At 33.1% G+C, this 20964-nt stretch overlaps 1 protein-coding gene across 6 annotated transcripts in view; it reads left to right on the top strand.

Annotated features, from left to right (window-relative positions):
• The window catches only part of stac (C2 and C2B_Munc13-like domain-containing protein staccato), a 36864-nt gene extending 18024 nt beyond the window's left edge, over positions 1-18840 (top strand). For 5 of the 6 annotated variants that reach the window (XM_069129117.1, XM_069129119.1, XM_069129120.1 and 2 more), the window contains 16 exons: positions 9357-9521; positions 9610-9788; positions 10293-10337; positions 10422-10581; positions 10973-11496; positions 12132-12278; positions 12366-12503; positions 12583-12771; positions 12858-13152; positions 13544-13902; positions 14151-14340; positions 14494-14800; positions 15616-15696; positions 16597-16720; positions 17244-17437; positions 17535-18840. In XM_069129117.1, coding sequence (XP_068985218.1) covers positions 9357-9521; positions 9610-9788; positions 10293-10337; positions 10422-10581; positions 10973-11496; positions 12132-12278; positions 12366-12503; positions 12583-12771; positions 12858-13152; positions 13544-13902; positions 14151-14340; positions 14494-14800; positions 15616-15696; positions 16597-16720; positions 17244-17437; positions 17535-17629 — 3192 coding nt within the window. In that variant the 3' untranslated portion in view covers positions 17630-18840. The remainder of the gene's footprint in view (positions 1-9356; positions 9522-9609; positions 9789-10292; positions 10338-10421; positions 10582-10972; positions 11497-12131; positions 12279-12365; positions 12504-12582; positions 12772-12857; positions 13153-13543; positions 13903-14150; positions 14341-14493; positions 14801-15615; positions 15697-16596; positions 16721-17243; positions 17438-17534) is intronic. The other variant, XM_069129118.1, reaches the window with a different exon arrangement.
• Positions 18841-20964: the final 2124 nt, after the last annotated feature.

The raw sequence follows: 20964 nt of genomic DNA, 5'->3' as shown, positions 1-20964 counted from the left end.
GTACCAATCTTGGATTTAATTTTCGATTTAATCTACCGATAAGCAATTAATCCCTAAAACAGATTTTAATTACATGGTTCGGCAAGTAACCTGTTCTGCTAAAATTTTTTTTTCGTTTAACTTAAAATATTATGTTGAATAAAAAATTGAACTCTACGCGAATCCCAATCCAAGGTTACTTGACAAATAGAGCTTTAGACTAATAAATAATAGATCTGAGAAATAGAAATGGATTACTTAATTTAAAAAGCTTAATTCTTAACATGGATTTCAATCAGATTATTCTCGATAGGTAACGTTTTGCTTAAATTAGTTTTGTTGCCTTTGTGTGATAAAATTTTTGCAAATTTCCCTCTAAAAAAATCGAATCTTTCAAAGAACCGAATTTCTGTTTTTTCAATTTTTTTTTCAATTTTCGTCCTATTGTTACAATGTTTAGAGTATTCTAATCAAATATTCTATAACTACGTTCGAATATCATTGTATTCTTTATTTATCTCGATATTGGATATTGATGACTGAATCATGCCGCCGGCATATTGCATCGTAGGGTGGTAACAAGACGATATTGATCCCACAAAGGCCCCAGTTCGAATCGAATGTCCGAACAAGTTACGTGTCCTGGCACGAGCAACATTTTGGACGCCTGAAAATGTGGTAACTTTCAGGTTACCTGAAATATTAGCGCACCCTCGATTATATCTCAATTTCCGTGTTGAGAATAATGCGACTGGGGATATACGACTGGCCAGTTTCCCTTCGGCTCGACGAGAAATATGTGAGTACTATAGCGTTCTTATGAAGGTAGTAGAGTTGTTTCAACTTGTAGTGCTCCATAGGATACATTTTATTATATCATTTTTACTTTTAGTCGAACAATTATTAGAATTAACTTCATTTTATTCTGTTTTTTATTTTGGACTCTAGCGACTTATTATGTTTCATCTCCACCCTTTTGTTAGTTTTACTATGGTGTGCAAAAATAGAACTGTGCTTGTATCTGTATTCAATAGTATTTTTATGCCATAATAATTTTTACGTATCTCTTAATTCGCAATTTAGTCCGTAATTGCTGAAGGATCGTGTCTATCCAATTTATGAAAGGACAGACTATGAGATTTATTTCACGGATTCCGCTACTTGAATCTTTCAGTGACATTGCTATACATATTTTCTTAATTAGGGCTTTATAATATACTGTTTCACGTATTCCCTAATTTTCTTCTTCAACTCGATCCAATTTCAAAGGATCAATTCATCGAATTATTAACACGGATTTGGATTGGCCGAATTTGAAAAAAATATCAGAATTCCTCCAGAAGCATTGATAATTTCTGCAATCATTTTTCTCGTATTCTTCCAACTTCCACAAATTTTTAAACTTTTTCCTAACTTTTCGTAATATTTCTTTCTCCTAAAATTTTCCGTAAAATATTTATATATAGTCTGCTGAACATTATATACAGTCTACTACAATTATCCTTCTCTAATTTTATCCCGTACCGCAGTAAAATAATTTTCTGATTCTACCAATGTTATTTAAGAAATGTTATCTAAGAAACTGTTATCTAAATGTATAATCATTTTAATCGTTCGATTCCCGACAAAATCATCCGAGATGGAAGATCAAAGGGAAAGAACAGGTAACGTGAATGATTGCGTAATATTATTTCATCGATAGAATGGAACGGTAGTACAACCGGTGGGGTGTTATCCTCTAAGCTCAATTAACAGTTAAGCTCAATTTGAAACGCGACTCTGGTTTTGTAGCGTAGCCAGCGTGTGACGCTAGTTGAATCGTCGACGTTGTCGACGACGACTCCGATCTGTCCGTCCATCTATTCCTGGCAGTGTGCTACTCGCCTTCGTCAGGCTCCTTTCTAGCTGACGAGCTACCACGATTGTCCTGTCCGTGTACTTCCGTCTGGAGCTACCATCACGGAAGTCCTGGATGCCTCTATTTGAAAAGTGTAACACAAAATGATCAAACATTATAAGGACATATCGTAATCTGCCAATAGAGTAAAACGTGTGTAAAAAAACAATGAAAGAAACTGTGGTGTGGACTTTGTAACGTCTCAGTGTGTGGAAAAGTACTCCGAAATGAAATATCCAAAATTCTGCCCCTCTTCTCGCTTCTAAATTAATTTCATACCTTGATTGAAATTTTAAATAAATACAAATAAATAAACATTTAAATAAGAATTATTGAAATTATCGTTCGATCGGTGTGAAACGCGCGGTGGTAGAAATTTGTCAGGTAACAGGAAGCATTGGGATCGAAGGTATGTAAGGTTGATGGGACTTGTTGAGGGTCGAGATGTGGTGATCATGGTTTCAGCTCAAGAGGATAAGTTGGTATTGTGTGGCAATTGGTTATTCGACAGAGTCTTATTTGTTGGCAATTAAGGCGCAAAAGCCCGCTCATCGAAAGTCAGGGAGCAGTCATAAAAATAAATCAAACCTAGCGAGAAAACTGGGTTGATCAATCGCATTCTGCTGTGTCTTCAAAAATTGGCAAACTATCAGTAACTTCATTCTGTATAGAAATGTTCGTAAAAAATTTCTCCAAGACATAGACCTTGAAGAACATCGTATTTTATACGTCGTTGACATAAAGCGTTTAAAATGTCTAAAAATGTATTGCAGCACAAATAACACGATTTCAAATTAATTAAAGTAGAGAAAATTATAAGTACGTTTCGTTTAAATTGTATGGTTTGCAAAAATTGAATGAAAAATAATTATAGTTAGAAGATCTTTCGGTAGATTCTAGATATTTATATATATATGTACGTATCTTGGAATTTTCATGTTATAATTAGAAGATCAGTGGAATCTCAGACTAAATTCAATTCCATGTAGTTCGAAGTACATTTTTTTCGCTGTCAGAAAATTTCCAATTTCTCAGTGAACTTTTCTGCCGTTTGCTCAAGCGCGTAATAACTTTGATGTCGACGATCAAGAACCTTTAATACGAAATTTGGAATTCGTTGTCAATCGACAACTGTTTTAAAAGGTTGTTGCTGAATGTTTTGCATACCCTTCTTTAAAATTCATGCTGAGGTCAAGCTTTCCACAGACAGTGTATATTTTCGAAACATGCAATAGCATCAAAAAATAAACCCGACTCGATGCAACACGAAGTCGATTCAGTTTGCCAAAACTTACACGAATTCTTATTTTCTACCGTTTTCAAAATTTCCCAAGCTTCTCTGGAAACCTTTGCAATTAAAGATTAAACTTAAGTCTTAAACTTTCCACCGGCATTGGGCAACAATAATTACTCATAGTTCGGCGAAACGAGCGCGATTCGATTTACCAGAACGCTTTACATGAATTCTCATTCGTTTCTGCTTTAAAAATTGTTAAAATTTCTCTAAAAAATCGTTGGAATTAACGATAACATTCCACCAACGTTAGCAACAAAAATCATTCGCGATTTGGCGAAACGAGCGCCATTCGATTTACCAAAACGCTTTACGCAAATTCTTATTCATTTCTGCGCTCAAAATTGTTAACATTTCCCTGAAAAATCTTTGTAATTAACGATAATTCGTAACATTTCGCCAACATTAGATAGCAATAAAAATCATTCATGGCTCAGCGAAACGTCCTAGAGGCATCCGTCTCCGAAATTAATTCCTGTTCCCGTAGCAAAATAAATCCGGCTGGTACGTGGGCGGTCGAATTTAGACGAACTTGCATAATGCATCGTGAAAATCGGGCCTGGCCACGAAGGACGGGAACGTCGACGTCGGCGTCGTAGGCTATCTACGCGTGCCTCCTCCGGTCAATGAGCTAATTGCCGTGGTATATCAATTTTCATTGGGCGCAATTGTGCGAACACACGAATACGCATTGTGGTTGCACTTGTCCCGTGGGTCGCTTCAAACAGGATACGGCATAGTTTCCCTTTGTGCAGATTCATTGTCTTGTTTTCGCGTTTTCCATTGGTCAGCCAGTTAACCGAATGACCAATGAGTACGCCAGATCTTCGGTATTTAAATTGCCGCCGTGTACGGCGTAGAGAAATGGGCGAAAGAAATGTGAGACCGCGAGCAAATGTCGTGTATCTTTGTTCCGTTTCAGATTGAATTGTAATTTGAATGGGAAAGGAAATTGCTCTTCCTTTTTATTTAATGATTGGCTTCTGTCGATGACCTTTTGGATTCGTTCTACGGCCCCAAGAAAATTTTAATCGTATTAATCGAATTTATATTATCTAGGTATGTTGAAATTTTCTTGTAACTGCGTAACGTTATAATTAAACCGCGGATTTTTATGTAAATTTGTATTCTTACGAACACGTAATTAGAAACGTAGAAACAAAATAGAGCGAAACTTCACCCTCTAAATATCGTCCTTTACCTGTATATATATTTAATTGGATTTTGAGATACAAAAGAGTCAAAAGTATTCGTATAGTTGATTTACTGTAGAGATAAAAACGGAAATATTACCTGTGTTATTAAATATATTCACATATATTTAACTGCATATTATATACAGACATTTAATCCGCAAATAGCATATAATATCATCGATCAATAGCATCTAAGTCGGTAAGACAAATATTATTCCCGTTCTAAGGCTCGATCAAGCCAAAAGGGCCAATGTTAGGCGAACCACAAAACGCGTACAAATAAATGGAATCTCATTGTCAGAGTCAATCGGTCTTGGCAACCACTAGTATGCGACGATGTTAAAGGCTATGGCCCAGTTTTTCTGATTCTCAGTGAGTCGCTGGTCTAAACGGATTTTCTATCTTTCTCTTATATTCCTCCCTTTCATTAGATATAATCAGTTTCAAAGAGACTCTTCTCTGTTTAAGCCAACGACGAAGTATCTTGGTCGATTTACCAAGTCTTCTTACTACATTGAAGAAGAAGTTAGATAATTCAATTTGATGATTGAAAAAGATTTTGCAACTGTCACGATGAACGATTCTCTGTAAGTAGCAAAGGAGAAACAACTATTTTGATCAGAAGTCGTCGCGTCGACGACGTTCTTTTCAAGAGGTCGATCGAGAGGAACGCGCTAAAAAAAGAGTAACCTTAGAAATTTGTCTGCTACAAGGCGAGCAGAACGAATGATTTACAAGTGATGCTTACGCAATAGAAAATCCAGAAAAATGTGGAATATAAGTGGTATCAGAGTAGATTCTGCGTTTACCGGATTGCGGACTGAGAATGACGAGGTGAAGATTAAATATAAACTTAGCGAAAAACTCTTGATAAAAAATTGTTAACTCTCTGTGGTAGAAACAATTTTTTGTTTATCGTATTATAAATGGTGAATTTTAAGGTAATTCCTAATAATGCTCGAAATAACATCAATAGCTTTCTATAAATAATAAATTCGATTGCCTGGCAATGATCCATCGAAGATTAAATATAAATTAATCTGGAAGTTTGTAATATCGAATTATTAAATATGAATTAGTTGAACTAAACATATGGAACGATTTCTTGGAATAACTTTCTTGGACTGAAATTTAATAAATAGTTTTATAATAGCCCCTTATAAGAAATAAATTTGATTGGGTTATTATAAAAATGGTATCTGGAAGATTAAGTAGAAATCTTATAAAATAAAAAAATAAAAAAATTTCAGAGGCTGAAAAATTCTGATATTCACTTTTTGCTTATGAATCAGTTCTAAAGATATGAAACCGTTTATTGGAATAAGTTGCTTGAAATAAAACTAAAAATATATGAAGTCTTCTATAAGTAACTCCATTTGATTATACAGACGGCTTATTGAAGAATACGTATAAATTAACTACGTTAAATATAAAAATATTTCAAAAATATGAAACATCTATTGAAATGAGATTAGATTTTATGATTGATGAATGAATGAATTATGATTGATGATGAACAGTTTCATAAAGAATTCATCGAGATTTCATAGAACATTGATAGAAAGTTCATGAATGATACATTTAGAAGTTACAAATAACAATGGAAATAACAATAAATTATGTATAGACTGAGATTTAAATTCAAGGCGACCATCGTTATTCAGCACAAGTTTTAATTATTCTTTTGTCTGATCATACCACTTCCGAACCACTTTCTAAACAGGAAGGTGCATTTGTAACTCTCCATTTCGCTGAGTAATTAATTAAATGGACAAATTTAGCCGCTCTACATACTGGAATTAGGTCAATGCCGTGAGAAACATCACAGAGTTTCTCCATAAATTTCATCATATACCATTGGTAACTAAAACTAATATCCAAATTAATCTTTGATTTCGAAACCAAACTGCAGGTATGCAGTTAATCTCCAAAAATTTGTAAATCAAGATCTATTTTAAGACCACTAGATTGAAATAAAACTATCTGTCTGTCTGTTTAGTTAACTTCCAGCGAATAATCGAATTTTGTTATACCGACTTCGAAAGAATAGGCAGGAAGCTATCTCAATTCAATGAGTACGTATTTTTTCTTATTCCATTGTTTATAATACTTATTTCTGTTACTATTTACTCGTCCTATGTTTGCAAAATCTTTCAAAGGCAAGGAGATAATGCAAATTCTATGCTTCGAAGTCTTCGTCAATGTTCGTTAATGTTCCACGATTTCGTTTTTCAAGTAACTAATTTTATCGATATATGTTATGCTGTTTATTTATCTCAGCCATTTAGCAAGTATTGATAAATTCAATAAATTCTGATTTGCAAAATCTTCTAAACACAAAAAAGCCATTGATATTCCATTATCTATACTTCTATGTTATCTTTGCCTTTCTTCAAACAACGTCCACGTTCTCGTAAGTTGGACTAGATACTCCTCTTCGATTATGCATACTGCATAAGCGCGCCCGAATAAATATACGTAGCACCGATAACAAAGGTCGCGGTCGTCGAAGTTCATCATCGGCCAACAATGTACTAGCATACGCTACGATTCTCGCTTTTTAGAGCAGTTCGATACTCGTCGTGTGTGCAGCACTTTCGAAACTCTGCCGATCCTCGAGCATCCGTATCGACCCTCCTATTCTACCAAAGTCATCTCAATCCAAAATGGAATAGTAAATATTTCGTCATTCTTCGAGCATTTACATATAATTATTAGACTGCAGATTTTTACACAATTTCATATTTTCATTTCATTGTAGAAATTGAATCTAAATTCGAGCCTACTAAATATCATAACAGATTTATTATTAAAAATTGAAGAAGCTTGCGTCCAACATTACGACTGGACATTAGAATTTTACAAGATTGCAAGATTTTCAGAACTTACATATTGAAAAACTTTCGTTATAAATTATAACGTAATGTAACGTCACAAGACTTTCATAATATATCGAATATTTTATATATTTTTGTATGTTTTGTACACGTCTGCACCTTCAAATTCCCTGTAAATGCATAAATATCCGTAGTCTCTTTATAATATTCATCTGTACCTTATCCCAATCTGTACGTGATTATAAATCTGTACCATTTGTACAGCGAGTGGTCATTCTAATTCAAAGATGAAAGTGTCAATAAGAGGAAGTGAGGTCTCGATCGAGTGTCAGTGCATAAACTATATTGTTCTTGGCTGACAGTTTGTTCGTTCTTTCGAAATCGTGTTTCGACATCGTTTAAGAGGAAACCTTGACAGTTAGTCGTGGCAATGAATGAAAGATTTTCTTCGAACAGACGGTGCACAGAAAGCTCGGACGAATCGATGTTTACATCAGATGTTGAATGTATAAAAGTGTAGCATGTCGTGATACGTGATATTGGTTTTGTTCTTTGAAAGTCATCTAGAAGTGAAGTTTAACGAGATGAGATAGTATAGTGCTGAAAAATAAAAAAATGGTGAGCACCAATCCACCCCTGGGGGTGGCCACGCTGAATCGGGGAAGGAACACTTTCCGTGGCGTGCCCAAAGCGGAAATCGAGCGCAGAACCAATACTCTGCTTCAGGCTATGACGGTGAGTCTATTCGGTGAAGATTTCGGTTTGTTGATAGAAATATAATAAATAATGGTATGTCATACGTATTGAAAATTTTGTGGTTGATATGATATAATGTATCATACAAATTTCACAATGTTTGACAGTAGAATTACTAACTTGATATACTAAAAAAATATATCACACATAGATGATATTAATAAAAGTGGTGTAATACAAATAGATAGGTACATAAGTATAATTTCATGTCAACAAAGGTCAACGTTAATCTTATATAATATATTTTTATATCAATTAGCGAAATGTGAAATCCACGCTAATTTGCAACAAACAATTTTCAAGTATGTAAAACTTCCAACTTGCAACGAAGATCTGTAAACCTGTACGAGTCTCGCAATTTTGTAAATCTGAATAAATATCATAACGTAGAATAAAAGCTTTTTAGAAGCAATAAGAAGCTTTAAATTTTGCAAAGTTTACAAGCTTGTAAATCTTCCTGTAAATTTTATTGCATAATATATTTGTTAAATTAAACAGGTGGATTTTAAATTCATTACGTAAAAAGAGAAATAATTTTCTCTGCATGTAAAAAGAAGAATGGTGAAAATAAAGTGGTTTTAAACTAATGCGCAGTTCATTACTTAACTATATCTGAATATTTGAAGGTGCCACTAATAAAAAGTAAACAAAATTGTTCACACAATACGTATCTGTTCGTTGCCAATCATTTGCTCGATTGAAGCATGCGTTTAATGCTCCGGCTGAAGAACTTTGAACTGTGAGTATATCGTACCACGAGCGATGCTTCGACAAACGACTAGCAGCTAAAATCTCCTCGCTGTCTCTTATCAACGCATCTTGTGACTAGCAGATGGTACAATTATGTGTGACGTAAATCGATTGCACATTGTTCTTACATTATTTAATTATCAACATTTGTAAACCAATTGAAGGTTATTTACTGATGTTTACGATACGTTTGAGAAGTAATTGCCCTTCTATTTACAGAACTAAGTAAATACTTGTGTAACTCTTTAATTTATTTTTTACAAAAGATTCGATAGAAATGTGTCCCATTTTATTAGATTGTGTAATATGTACTTTCATTCACGTATCAGTGCTATGTTTCGTGGAATATTATAAATATTATTATATTACATATGTCAGCTGCAATGGACAATGATGTATTAAGTGATAAAGAATGTCTATAATTGTGCCATTTAGTGATACTAATAGAGAGAAAACGAATATTATCAATGTTTAGTAAAAGAATTTTTTATTATTGTTACATACAATGATGATACCACAAGGGAAGAAGAAGTCACATTTTATCTTTTTGCACCGAGTATCTAGATATTAAAATATTATGTCCCGCCCATTCCTCTGTTAATAGCTATATCTTTGACCTTAGTTTAGAACGTTTGATATTACTGTAGATTGAGGAGCTCTATGCTGCTTTGGTGTTCATGATCCAACACCAAGTCGGTTACGACGTTTCTAAAGAGTGTGAATTGGAAACTCTGTTGAACTACCTTCAAAATGCGTTCAAAGTCGACAACGACATGCACGAGAGAGTTTTGCACGAGACGAAAAACATGGAGGTAAGAATTTCGTCGTCAATTCCAATTCCACGTGTCAATATTTCAACAAATTATAAAATTGTAAGTCACTTATTTATAATTTATATAGCCACCGGAAATGCATTTGAACGTCGAAGTGATCGAAGCCAAAGAACTTGTGTCGAAAGATTCTAATGGTAAAAGCGACCCTTTCTGCGCCCTTTATCTCGAATCTGCTCCCACGAGGAGGTACAACACTGCCGTGAAAACATCCACACTGAGCCCAGTGTGGGAGGAACACTTCGAACTGTGAGTTGACAGACGTATGTTTGTTTAAAGCGAAGTTTGAGAAAATGTTGTTTGACAAGAATCACGCTTTTTCGTTATATGAATCGTCCAGAAAGCATACATTGGAAGAGTAGAGAAATAATGATATTACGAATATCGTTTATTAAAATTTACCTTAATTTACCCATTTATTAATAATATTAGAAATTTACGATTATTCATTCAATGTTTTATGATAAATAATCTTGCGGATATACGTGATTTCTTTTTCCAGAAGTTGGACGCTAATCATGTACTGTAATAATTAAATTAATATTAGCATTATCTAATACATATTACATTATTATCATTATTTTCATGAATAAATAATCAAATATTTGAAATAGTGCTGAATTTTAATTCATAGGCCAATAAAGTATAAAATATTAAGGTGAAATATAATATAAGGTATTGGAATCTATTAGATTAAATTTCGGCACTGTGATGCATAAATTGTAATATAACTTCAATCATGATTTCTTGTAGCCCTCTAGAGGACCCAGAAAACGACGTACTGTATCTAGAAGTGTGGTAAGTTCATAACGAAGACCGTAATCGGAGTAAAATTTGTTAACAACATGTTTAGATATTATCTTTTTATTCCTCGATTTAAAGGGACTTTGACGCTGCTGAAACAGTTCCTGAGAAAATGAGTAAAGTAAAAGACGTGAAGGGTGTTCGAGGACTGGTAAAACTAGCGAAGGAAATTGCTGTTACTGCCACTACTGGCTGTCATGATAACGAATTTATCGGTCGCTGTAGGATACCTTTGAAGGTACATAAAATAATCAAACGTCGCTGTCATTATTTAACTTCTACTCTCAGTTTGCTTAAATTCATCCTCTGATTTGTCACTAAAAATCTAGTTTAACTATCAGTAGTCCAGAGCACTAAATATATAGGAGTTTTACCTATTTTCTTTTTTAAATCAGAAACTACTCGCTAAAAAAATGTTAACTAGAATTCAGATCGTAAGAAGCTTTAATCTTCATATAATCACAGATCAAGAACTATTTCGTTTCACAGAACTATTACATTCCTTAGAAGATTCTTCAGATAATTTACATTAAAGTCTACTACAGATGAATTTCTCATAACATATCAATTCTTATTAGTGCATTAATAAATTATGAATCTACTAAGATTGATTTCTCGTTCAATATCAGGACATACCAACAACAGGCCATACAATGTGGTATTCCCTCGAGAAGAAGAACAAATCAAAACGACGTGGTGTAGTGAAACTAAGGCTGGCCTTCAGCGCCGAGCACAATGCACAGGTGGCCGCACAAGAGTACAGACATCTGATCAGGGTGCTATTGTTATACGAAATAGAGACCCAGAAAATAGAGAAATACTGTTGGTGCGGTCGATGGTCAGCGCCAGCGGAAGTTCTTCTTCTTCAGCACAGTGCTCAACGTGGTTTACTAGCCAGAAACGTGACGCTAGCTCAATGGATAGAATATTCAAGGATCCATCAAGAACATCCGTTAAACTTTATTGTCTTCAATAAATTAGCGATCGACCTTCTGAGGCCCATGGAGAATGGTCTTTTCTCGGTAGACGAAACAAGATTATTTTGGGACGCCACGAAGAAGTTGTTATACTCGTGTCTGAACAGTATTCGCAAGATCAGGAGGCTCACGATTGGAGACAAGAACGCCATGACACAGTTGTCCGCGATTTTGGGGTGATTATTAATAAACTATGTGAATCCTAAGTACAGAATTTCCGTGTTAGCTGGTCGTAGTTTGCGATCGTATCTGATCAACTATCAAGGAAAATAGAATTCTAGAGAATTGGTGTATTTCGTTTGCATTGAATGCAAATGAAGTAGGAATCCAGTTCAAAAATTTTAGAACAGTTGCTATATTAGCTGCAAATTGGAAAAAGTTTAATACATAATCTACGTTAAACGTTAAAGTTTTACTAGAAATAAAAGATACTCTAAGATTATTAACCAAAACCTTACGTAATAAATCACGTAATACTTCACGTAGAATCGATTCAAAATCTGTTAAAACAATTCTCACAGAATACTCGTTTATACAAAGAGATTAAATTTACACTTTATTATCACAATCTAAAAGAGAATTTTAAGAGCTTCAATTAATATGATTTTAAGAAATAAAATTATCAGATAATCTAAGAAATTACAAGCGTGTACTAATGTAAAGAATAAGAAGTTAAGTTAAATATAGAAATCAAATACTTTAAGAGAATACCAATAATCAGCTAGCGAAGACATTACTGTATTTGTGTTTAAAAGTTTATGAAAACAGTCAATATTCGAGGTTCTCAAAGCGAATTTTTCTGTTTCACTAGAATTCTGTCGTCGATTTCGTCCCTTAAAGTGCCTGAAGATATTAATCTATTTCCTGCAAAAATGTATCCCTGGTTTCCAGACCCTGACGAGACACTAAGTGTCCTTCAAGCTTTAGAGTACACTGTTGAACAGGGTGGTATCGAATGGTGAGCGTTTGTACAATCTTAAGAAAACATTAAAACTTATAAATAGCGAATTAAATAATTGCACATTTTATTTCTATGGTATTTTAGGTTTGACCATATATTGAATAACAATTTCCCGGAAAATGAATCGGACGAAGATGCGTTGAAGTATCACATCAAAGTGATTCAACTTGTTAGAGCAGATTTACAAAATGCTATTGATAATTACGATAAGCTGTTCATCAAGTGAGAATTGAAAATCTTTTAGACAGAATTTTAGCACGATGTTGAATATTGTTTGAAATTAATTTCATTGTAATTTCAGACGAATTAATTTTCCTTATGCAAGATGTCTGTACATGATGTACGAGAAGAGGATCAGTGATATATGTATGATTGTTATAGAGGATGTCTGCGGCAGGTTGAAGAGAATTGAAATTGAAAACGCCGATGTGGAATTAAATCTGGGAACGACTTTATTCGAACTGTATCTTGCGTTGCAGAGATACGTTATGTAAGTCGTTATGTATTCTGTATATAATTTTTTAGCTGCCAATATTCTAATATTCAGAAATAACTATAAAATATAATTTTTTTTAGTCTTGGTCAAGTGCTATGCGCCGAAGGGCAGCTGGAAGGGATGAAAGTACAGACTTACTACAACTGGTTCAGAGCTGGTGTGGCACATTGGCTCGATATAGCGGTGTACAAGGCCCTGAAACGAATAGACAGAGCCGTGGAGTTTGACACGTTGCAAGCAGTCGATAACTCCGTCCAATACAGCTCAAGTGCCGTGGATACATTAACGATATTCTACCAAATCAAAGTCTTTTGGACACAACTCGCATGGCCGGACACGGAAGGCTCCTACACTTTCATTGCCAAAATTATAGACGTAAGTCCATAGAGAAGGAGTTTTTGATCGAAAAGTTTGGAATATTTATTTCTTATTTTGCTACATCTTAAGATCCAGATATAATTCAAAATTCATATTAAATTGTACTGGCAGTCCTAGCTCTAATTTTTTAATATTACTTATGTTCGTGAGAAGTGATTCGAACTTCGTCTTTCTTATTACGAAATAAAAATTTCATAATAATTCTACTATGGAAAATACATTTGATACCTATACACGTAATATACCATAGACCTGCAGACTCTTTTCTCAGAAAACTCCTAAACTGTACTAGTTAATTGTATCTTAGTATAGCTATTAATGAAAGAAAAGTACAAACTTTAAAAATATTTCTATTTCCTGAAAAATATATCGCGTTACATATTTTTAGGATATCTGCAAATGTTCTATCGCATACGCAGATAAAATGGCAAAGAAGGCGGAATTGACCACAGAATTGGAACAGTTGTCAGAAAGTAGCGTGTACGAAAGGAGGTTCTCCGTATCAACGGCGTGGTGTTTCGCGATCAATAATATCGATTACATTAGAACGTCAATTGCGCCATTAGCCAACGATCTAGGACTTCAGAACATCGTGGATGAGCTAGCGGAAAAGAAAACCCAAGAAGACGCAGACAGATGTAAACAGACGCTTCAGCTGATCATCGATAATGCCACTGACACTGTTAAAAACAAGATTATAGAACTTTTACAAGTCGTCGCGGATAAGATGTCTCCTGCCATGAACAGGTAACTATAGCAAACTTTTCACATTTTATGTAATCCCAATTATCGAAACTTATAGGATAAACGGTTCATAGGTTCGGTAATTTTTCTCCCTGTTTATTATTTTACGTTCCATACATATTTTACGTCCATAGTTCACGTTCATATAAATGAATTTAATTAAAAAAATTTAACTAAAATTTCGTTCCATTAAATGAGGTTCTACTGTATTTAATTTCTCATTAATTGTTACCTTTATAATTTGGATAAAGGTATCTCATGGAGGGGGCAGAGTTGATAGACACGACCAGCAATACCATGGATCGACTTCTACAATATCTTGACAGTAACTTATCGACGTTGCACGATCATCTTAACGAAGACAATTTTGAGAGGATCTTGCATGTTATTTGGGACACGTTATCGGAAAGCTTATATCAATTAGTACATAATAACCTAGAGGTACTAGAAATTATTCTTCGTCATTCTTTTATTATTTTCTCCAATTATTTTTCCCTCTTTAAACAATCTTACTCTTATATAAATGGCAAGAAAATGGTTTTTAGTAATTTGCGTATCGAAAAAGTATGAAAGCTGAAAATCTTTGCATTGCAGAGAAGAAGGCCACCATCGTTTTATTCCAACCTCCATCGCACTCTGCACACCCTCATTCGATATTTTAACGTTGGAGCTGACGAGACAGCGAACGTGAAAGTTCTGGAAAAGATCGAACACCTTCTGGAGCTCCACGGCCTGGAGACAGCTGAGCTGATACATCGTTACCATCAGGAACGAATAAAGGAACAGAACGAGTTGGAAGAATCCGAGTACGGACAGATCACCGTGAAGGCGCAGTTCGTGGATAATTCGTTGAACATTCAGATATTGAACGCGAGGAAATTACGACCGGTCGACAGTAACGGTAAGAGAAGAAAAATTGACATTATTTTCTAAAGAACATTTGAATTCGAAATTACAATTTAAGGCATGAATGTTAAAAACAATATTTTAGACGAGACATAATTTATTATACACCTTTTAATTTCTATGGGTGGTTCTGATGAAGCGAAAAGTGCGATTATCTTTGGAATTCATAGAATACAAAAGAGTTTGATTTGAAACTTAAATATTGTTTCTACTGTACGACGTCTTTTTGATAAACAAATATTTTAGCAAATCAATTGTCACATATGTATCACATAGAATGCATAAAAATATTGAATGATTTATTCGTAGAAAAGTTAATGCTATAAATAATTGTTACCGATGACATATTCGTTATCTATAGACGGAATACATAGAAAACTATAATGTGCATTTAAAAATTACAAAGCAAACGTAATTAATTCATGAAAAATTCTTTACTGTAATATTTATAACTTGTCATCTACAAAATTAACTGTACATAGGTCAAGTACCTTTTATTTCTTTATTTAGTTAGAAAAAGAAATTTATTAAGAGAATTTCTTTCAGAAATTTTGCAAAATCGTTTAATTAAAAAATGATAATCGCATCAGTCTTTTATGAGCATCACTCAATACGTTATACCGAACCATCAAAGAGAAGCAGAATTGCACACGTCGATAGACAAAACGCAAAGCTCCATCATCGACGTAAATTGAACTTAGATTTTCATTTTGTAGCTCGTTAACGTTTGCTTGTTTCACTGTAAATCGGTTACGGGAATGAGCGGGTGGTTCGCGACAAAGAGAATGACCTTTTCTTTCGATTTTGTAGGCGATTTGGTAGGCAAGGTGTCTACTCTCAAGCACAAGCTTCATACAAAATCTAAACAAAGACTGAAAGAAGGGAAGACAAGTATGTAAACCGTGGATGTCAAATAAAGAAATAAACAAAAAAAAAAAAAAAAACACGCTCTTCCTCATCACTGTTAAAATTAGAATCTCTCATGCCTGCCCTCGCAACAATTAGACTTACAGATTTGCATGAACACGGCTGACCAAACTGTTATATTGCATTTTCTGTTACTATGTATTTGTAACTAGAGAATGTACGAGTATTTTAGCATATCGAATAATTTCCCTAAGTTAGAAACATGGAATTGATCACGAGTGATGCAAACTTCTATAAGGTTCCAAACATAACAAATAATTTAAAAGTTATTTAATGAATGTTTAACCGTTGTAAAATGTGTGTTCTTTCGTTTGTTATGTCATATTAAATTGCTGCATAAGTTCTGTGTATGTTCATCAGAGTAGATTTACAAATTCGATTTACTATATTTATCCGTGTAAATGTTACCTTATATCTTTATTTTATAAATACCATTTTATAAATACGAAACACCATTCTCATAAAATGATTTTATCGTAAATTGTCTATTTGAAACTGTTTTTCTTGTCAACTTGTCTTCTTATCTTCAGAAACCGATATTACTTTGTCATCAACCTAATAAAAATCCTTCTGAGTGGATGATTATTGACGGATCTGAGTGGACTAGTGAGAATAGTTTATGTCGATTTACATAGCGATATTATATTTATTATAACATTGATAGCGTGTTTATATGAACGAAACGACGAAGAAAATTTATGCAGCAATTTAATATATTAAATGTTGTTGACACTGTGGAACCTCATAGACAAAAGACCCATCAAGAATACAGACAGTCACCTTTCATCGTGCATGAGCCTATATCGGGGTCTTTCTGGTGTTTCGAAAGAACAGCTTGAAAATACCGTTCTGTCTATCTTCCAGGTAGTTGCGATTCATATGTGAAGGTGAAGCTACTTCCGGAGGAAAAGTTCGCCGACGTAAAATTGCCTAAAACGCATGTGCAAAAGGAAAACCTCTATCCACTGTACGACGAAATTTTCAACATGTGAGTAATAGTCAACCTTTTTTTCGATAGAGAATGGATCGTTGGAGACATTAAATGTAAATATTATATTAATACGTAGAAATATTAAGAGAATTGAATACATAAACAAGATATAGATTGTGGATGAAAATATTATATAAACAGAGAAGAGTTGATCCTCTATGCAAAAATAAATCAAAAGTATAAAATTAAATTTCTTCATCCGTAGCTTATTGTTCAAGAATATCGATTTTGAGAATCTTATTTACATAGATGATATATAGTTTGTCGAAAGACAAGAAAAATATCAAACGTTCTATAATAATATCAATGTGACATTTTGGTAATACAATATATAAGTACGTTTGTAAATGAAAAGTAAACTTTGGATACAAAAATTTTAATTTTTACATATTTTACTTCCTTTTCCATAACAGACCACCTTTCGCCTAATTTTATAACATTTCAAAAACACCATATTATTATTCTCCAAAATGTTATTCATTTACAAAATTTCCGATTTAACTAATGTAAATACTTTCAGACCTCTAACAAGCGAACAAAGAGCCACAGAAAACGCAATCGTAGTTTTCGAACTAAAGGACAAAGATTTTCTTCGATCGAGATTCATGGCAGAGGCTTTCCTACCATTCAGCGAAATTCCTGAAACGGGACCAGATCAAGGAATCGAGTCTCTCGACCAAATTCACTTGAATCTTTCACGTCCTACAAGGAAAAGTAGGTTTTCTTTACTTTTCCTCTAATCATAACTAACTAATTGCCTTTATCTAATCTACTTTTATCTCTTACATTTTGATTGTTGTTCTATGTTCAGGTACGGACGTAATTCAAGCGTTAGAACACAGAAAGGGAGACAATCAGGCGACAGAGTTCTTATCGAAGCTTAGTTCTAAGGCTGAACGAAAATAATCCCTATCGCTTGTAGGAAAAGCGATTGAAATTATTTTCTATGTCATACGACAACGAAACAACGCTCCCAATATCGAACTGATGCTATTAAATGAATAAAAATGAAGGAATTGTTAATTTTACGAGATACGTAATTTAACTCAATACGTGAATCGTTAAATTGTTTTATTACTAAAGCTTAAGACTATTTTACATCGTCACTATTTTTGTAATTAATTTATCTCAAACCATTTCACAAGAAAACTCGATACGTAATAAGCATTTCTTAAAATCTTCAACATCAGACATATAAAGTTACTTAAAGGATTTTTGTTATTTTAAATATTACGTTAACAGCCACAAATTTTGTAATTTATTAGAATCAATATTTTTAATTGTTCATGAGTCGATGCGTTGATCATTTTATCATATGAAATTAAATAAATTAGCTAGTCCAGGAGGAACAGAATGCAAAGAAATAATGAACTATTTTTATAAAGTTTTCATAAGTATAGGTACGCTGTTTTTAACAGCTAATACCCATTTCTAGGCTGTGTATCGCTTCGAATATCAAACATCAAATGTATTTTCCTTCGCGAGACACGAAACGTCGCATTTCAAGACTAGGAAAACTGTAAGGCTGAGTAAGTACTACTTACGAGCAACATTGCTATTTACCATTAAGTCCAAAATACACGTAATTGCAATAAATACGAATCAAAAGAGTTTCTGACAAGAAAACTATAAGAATAAGAAAAAATCAAAATGATGTTTGTAACATACGTGTAGATAGAATTGCTACTATGAATCGAACGTATATATGTTTTATACGATGTTGTTTACGATGTATGTATAACGAAAGTATATGTTTTATCTAGTATTATTATCTTTGTCGAATCGATCAATTCAGAAGGAAATCGCGGTCGAGAAATTTGTTATCGAGAGATTCTGAGTACTCTTTGTTTATCAAACTATGCTGCATTATATTGCGTATAATATCACGAAGTTTATAAAATATTATATAAAATGAAACTTTTTCAACATTTTTTATTATGCGTTATTCAAATTTGGGGAAATTAATTATGTTATTAGTTCAAGAAGTTATTTTATTCACAGAATAGACAAAGAGTAATCATAATATTATTGTTTTAAATATTATCTATATTTGTACGCGAGGCAACTCAAAGTTACGAAATGTAATGAACGTTGAATAAATTATTAAAACATATTAACACGAGCATTGTTATTTTCATGAGGGCTGCTTAAAAATTCTATAATACCCGATTAATTTCTCGAATTGTAACAAGTTAATATTAAATTCATCTGTTATTTACGAAAGGAATTCCACACTGTGCATATGGTTAATGTTTTCTCGTTCCTCGTTCCTGTCTACGTGGAATGCGTTCTGTTTAAAATTACATGCACTTTATTCAGTTTGCGTGCTTGGCAACGCAGTTGGAATCGATTATTCTCTTGAATTCCGTTCGCAGAAATGTTAAAATTTCATTAGTTGCACTACAGAGGTCTACTATATCATCCGCTGCTCATAAAGATTTCAACAAAGATCCCCAATATTAAATATGTTCATCCTAATTTTTTAGAAATATTCTCCAGTTCCTTATATAATTCGTATTCTAATGAAAAATATTTATTTTCTTTGTATCAATGTATTTAAGTTTCATTAAAATAAAATTTTTCACGTTCTTTTCTATTTTAGTTTGTAATGGATAGATTATAACGAGGGATTTATTTATGTTTATCAATTCATTTAAATAATAGATTTGATCAAAATGATTTATTGTATATCGCTCATTATCTTCGAGTCTTTCAAAATACAAAATTTCATGTCCTTTCTCAAAAATTTTATTTGATAATGAATAGGTTGTCGTTATCATAGAAGATACATATATTTCTGTTTATCAATCGAGTTAAGTGATAGGTTTATTTAAAATCATGATACGATTGTGTGTCTATTGTGAATAGAGTGATTGCGGTTTTCTTTTCAGTACACAATTCAATTTTTATCTTACCACTTCGCGATCACGTTACCGATACTGATGTTCTGGAAATAGGCTAGTACCACAATGCGTCATCATAGAAGACTGGAAGAGGGAGCTGAAATATCGAAAACGAACTTTACTCGAGATTATACCACTTTTTGTTACGTTAATCTTAATTTTATCTTGTATAACTTTTCTTTCAAACATATCACATGGAGAATTTATTTTATGATAAAATGATTTTAATGAAAAACGTTAAATGTTAACTAAATATTCCTCTATTATGTTAACTAATATTCCATTTATATATATATATATAATAATAATATATATATATATATTATATATATATATATATAATAATAATATATATATTATTATTATATTATCTGAAATTTTAAATGATTCTTTAATATTCTTTGATAAATACATAAAAATTCCGTAAACACAACATTATCAAAAAATATAGATAAAGTAGCTTATTTATTGTTCTGTCACAATACAGAAATTTTTTAAGAGTAATAGATATTTCAGAAATACAAAGGGAATTTCTGCGATTGAGAAAAGAATTAAGAATTAGATGATTGTGAAGTTTATCATAATGCTATAAACATGTCAATATTTTCGAACTTCAGAAACTTGTAAGCTATGGGATGTGACGAAAAAGATATTTAAGCAAATGCTCGATATTGAGAAACAGAATTCGATAATGTAGATTGCCTGAGAAAAGATTACAAATGTAATATATTGCGCTAGAGCAATGTAGACGGTTAATGGGTCAAATGACAAGATTTAACGATCATGAATAAATGTATGACTTCCCTTAGCGATAACTAACCCAGTGTTATTTTTCCAAACAAGAATCATGTTGAAAACCCAATATTGCGTGGCAAATGCGTGTAACTCGGATTACTTAATTGACTCTATTTCGTAACACGTTATCTCGTTATCATGGCCCTTTGCGTTGATGATTCAGTGGCGTGCAGAAAGTCATCTACGTAACTCTCACAGCTACAAGTGCACGCAATGCGAACTAATATTGCAATTTTCTATTATAGCTCCATTTTCCTTTCTCCTTTTTATCTTTTCTATACATATGTATCACAGAAAACGAAAAGAGAAGGAAAAAGAAGATACGAAGGCTATAGGGGAGGACGATGATAGGTCATACAGCTTCTACCCTTTAATGTACATAATTTTAAAATTCAATACACTATGTGTATGTATATCTATCTCAATGAGTTTCACATTATTCAAACTATATTTTTATTTATCCTAGGATTAAATATGTGCTTTTGTTATCCGTCTATTCTTGAGCATATTAAAAATATCGATAGTAGTCTTGCCAAGTGACAT

This window comes from Bombus flavifrons, chromosome 15 (assembly GCF_040668555.2).
Source record: "Bombus flavifrons isolate JBK064 chromosome 15, iyBomFlav1_principal, whole genome shotgun sequence".
Classification (NCBI taxonomy): Eukaryota; Metazoa; Arthropoda; class Insecta; order Hymenoptera; family Apidae; genus Bombus; species Bombus flavifrons.
The sequence above is the reverse complement of the archived record's forward strand: the minus strand, read 5'-3'. Positions and strand labels throughout refer to the sequence as shown.